Source organism: Colobus angolensis, unplaced genomic scaffold (genome assembly GCF_000951035.1).
Source record: "Colobus angolensis palliatus isolate OR3802 unplaced genomic scaffold, Cang.pa_1.0 Scaffold65, whole genome shotgun sequence".
Lineage (NCBI taxonomy): Eukaryota > Metazoa > Chordata > Mammalia > Primates > Cercopithecidae > Colobus > Colobus angolensis.
The window spans coordinates 1,952,600-1,955,748 of record NW_012120154.1 but is presented as its reverse complement, the minus strand read 5'-3'; the positions used below and the strand labels follow the sequence as shown (position 1 = coordinate 1,955,748).

The window sequence follows — 3,149 nt, the reverse complement described above, 5'->3', positions numbered from 1 at the left end:
GGACCACCCCCGCTCAAAACCACTCTGGGTGGATGAGTTGTTTATTATCCCCTTTCACAGATGAGAAAGCAGAGGCCTAGACAGGAAGGTGAGGCTTGCAGGGTTTGAGGCTAGGGAAGCCCTGCCTAGGAATTAGGAGGTTCCCATTGGGGCTGCCTCTAATTTTTCCTAGCTTCTGTCTTCCCGTCCGTAAAACGAGGGGGTAGGATTTGGGGAAAACAGGTGTCGACATCAGATGCACATGGGCCAGGCAGGACCTGAGAGCCGTGAGCGGGCCAGGTGACACATGCGTGTCTGTTCTAAGAGGGTGCCTCTGCTCGGCTGCCAAGCAGGAATAGGGACATAGAGAAGGCAGAAGTCTGAATTTTTACATAAAATCTGATCTTGATGTGTTGGAAATTTATTCAGGTTTAAACAATATATTGTGTGTGTCAAACAAAGCATGTGTCTGGGCCCAGCAGGCCGTGGGCTGGCAGACTGGCGGGCCAGGCAGCACAACAGCTTGGCCGGCCCCTCTTTCCTGCTGGTCTGGGTCATCTCTGTTTCTTCTCTCCTAATCACCCTTCTGCAGAGATCGAGGGTCGCCTCAACTCCATAGTCCCATCCCAAGAGCCCTCCCCATAACCCACAGCTGCCTCCCCTCTGGGCCGGCCAGCAGTTCTGGGCCCAGCCTCCGGCAAGGAGACCCTGGAGGCTACATACAAGCCGCCAGCCCTCCCTGTTTCCCCCATCCTCCTGGGCTTGCCCCGGGGTGACTTCTTTTTCTTTTTGAGGGCCCCTGGATATCCATTTTTTGGGGGTATACCCATCTCCCCAACAATATTAAAAGATAGCATTTGGAGGGGGAGACCCGTGGTTCAGGCCCTAGCGGGCCAGCCTTGGCTGCTCCAGCCCTCGGTGTCCTCAGGACTGGGTAGGAAGAACCTGGTGACCCCAGGGGATCTCAGTCCAGAGAAGGTGCCCCAGGAGTGGGGACCACCCAGCCTACGGGAGGAGCTTAGGGGCGGGCCTCACAGAGGAGTAGTGGATGATTTCTAGCCTAGCCACGGGTCTGAAGTACCTGACGGACAGGTGCCTGCCCGGCCCCCTGAAGCCAGCCTCCCTCCTTGGTACCTCTCCAGCTCTTCCCCACCGGCCTCACCCCTGCTCTCTCCTGGCAGAGCCTGACCGCAGCCCTGGCCGTGCGGAGATTCAAGGACCTAAGCTTCCAGGAGGAGTACAGCACACTGTTCCCTGCCTCGGCACAGCTGTAGGCCTCCCTGGCTTGCAGAGGCCGGTATCCCTGTATCAGCCCTGGCGGTGAGGCGGCAGGAGCAGCCTAGTGCCAGAAATGTCCAAGATGCCAGGGCATGCAGGGCAGTGGAAGGCTGGCTTGAGGAACAGATTCTGGTTCTTCACTGACTCATTCATTCCTTCACGGCCTCCTTCGTTTATTCTTCATGCGTTCTTTCATTCAGTAAACATTTATTGAGCAGCTGTTTTGTGCCTAGTGATGAATTAGGTGGGGTCCTTGGCTCCAGGAGCCCACAGGCTGGGGAGGAGAAAACAAACACATCAAAATCTCTTCCAAGTGGACAGCCGTGGGCATTTACCAGGTTGGTGGTGGCCCCATACATGGGCTACCCGGAGGCATTCATGGCCTCCGTTGCTGAGCTGTGGGTGCAGAGCAATAGCCTCTCCCTTCACAGCGGTGTGAGGAGTGACCTCACTGTCCTCAGGGTGAGCGGCCTGGCCGAGGATGTCAGAGGACTCCTGGTCTGGCTCTGTCCTCATGTGCTGTGTGACCCTGACAAACCCCTGCCCCTTTCTAAGCCTTAGTCCACTTACCTGAAATGAGGGGTGATAATGGACAAACCTCTTAAGGCTGTTGTGCCAGCGAAACAAAGGCCAGCACAGGGCTTAGGACAAGCATGCTCAATAAATGTAAGCTCTTTCGTTCATTCATTCACTAATTCATTCATTCATTCATTCACTCATTCATTGATTCACTCATTCATTCATTCATTCACTCATTCATTCACTCATTCATTCATTCATTCATTCATTCATTCATTCATTCATTCTTCTCTCCAGAGAGTCAGGGGCACCTCCAGAATCTCTACTTTGAGAGTAATTCTCAGGTGATGAATCCTTGTTCCTCCAAAGGATTTTGGTTTCTGATTCTACACAGGTTTCCTCCTAGGGACCCCCGGCTGCCTGGGCAGGAGCTCACCCATTCCTCCACTCTCTGCGGGAGTTGAGGAGGTTGGTGGAGCACAGACAGTTCCCCAAAGCAATGCCTCAATCCTGCCAGGGCCTGAGCACACCGAGAGTGAGCTTCCTGGCACTGGAGGCATCCCAGTGCAGACGCAAACTGCCTGCTGCACGCTGGAGATGCTGCAGAGAGGGCACCTGCACTGAGAAAGTGGGGCCAGGGGACCACCAGGTCCCTGGGCTCAGCAGAACTCCCATCCTTCCTCTGCAGCCCAGGCCAGCGGGGGCCCAGGCCTCTCCTTTGCTGCTGTCTTGTGGCCCCTTAAACTGGTTGCCCAAATGAAGCTGTGACTTAGTGAGGGCAGAGAGCTGACCACAGAGACAGTATGAGTGCCTGTAGCCAGAGGCTTCTCGCTAGAAGGGTCAGTAGGGGTCATCTGCTCCAGCCCTCTGCCTCTGTACAGGAAGCCAGCCTTGACAGTAGAGCCAGGGAGCTCAGGGAGAACTGAGTCTACAGACGTTGCTCTCAAGGTTCATTCATTCTGTCCCAGTGGGCTGGCCAGGGCTCAAGTGTACCCTCAGGGGGCTCTTCACCTCCCCTGCTTCTTCAGGCTCTGGCATCTGAGCCCCCAGCAGCCAGGACCTCATACCAACATAGTGGGAAACCCCAGAAGGCCGCACCTTATCCCTTAGCCTAATTTCTTTAGACCTGGGTCTGCCTTTCCCAAGGCGCTGGCACTTTGCTTTAAAAACCCACCTCCCAGAAAGGACTGCCCCTCAGAACTTTGGTCAATGAGTACAATTAAAAGGTAATGCCCTAGCTGGGTGTGGTGGCTCATGCCTGTGATCCCAGCACTTTGGGTGGCCAAGGCAGGCAGATCACCTGAGGTCAGGAGTTCGAGACCAGCCTGGCCAACATGACAAAACCCCGTCTCTACTAAAAATACAAAAATTAG

The 3,149-nt window shown here is 55.0% G+C and overlaps 1 protein-coding gene across 2 annotated transcripts in view; it reads left to right on the top strand.

Annotated features, from left to right (window-relative positions):
* Nucleotides 1-3,149, top strand: part of SYNGR1 (synaptogyrin 1) — a 22,348-nt gene that overhangs the window by 13,018 nt on the left and 6,181 nt on the right. Inside the window, exon 4 of one of the 2 annotated variants that reach the window (XM_011964199.1) lies at nt 1,161-1,944. The exons of the other annotated variant lie outside the window; for it this stretch is intronic. Coding sequence (XP_011819589.1) covers nt 1,161-1,253 — 93 coding nt within the window. The 3' untranslated portion in view covers nt 1,254-1,944. Of the gene's footprint in view, nt 1-1,160; nt 1,945-3,149 lie in introns of those variants that run through there. 2 annotated transcript variants of the gene reach the window in all.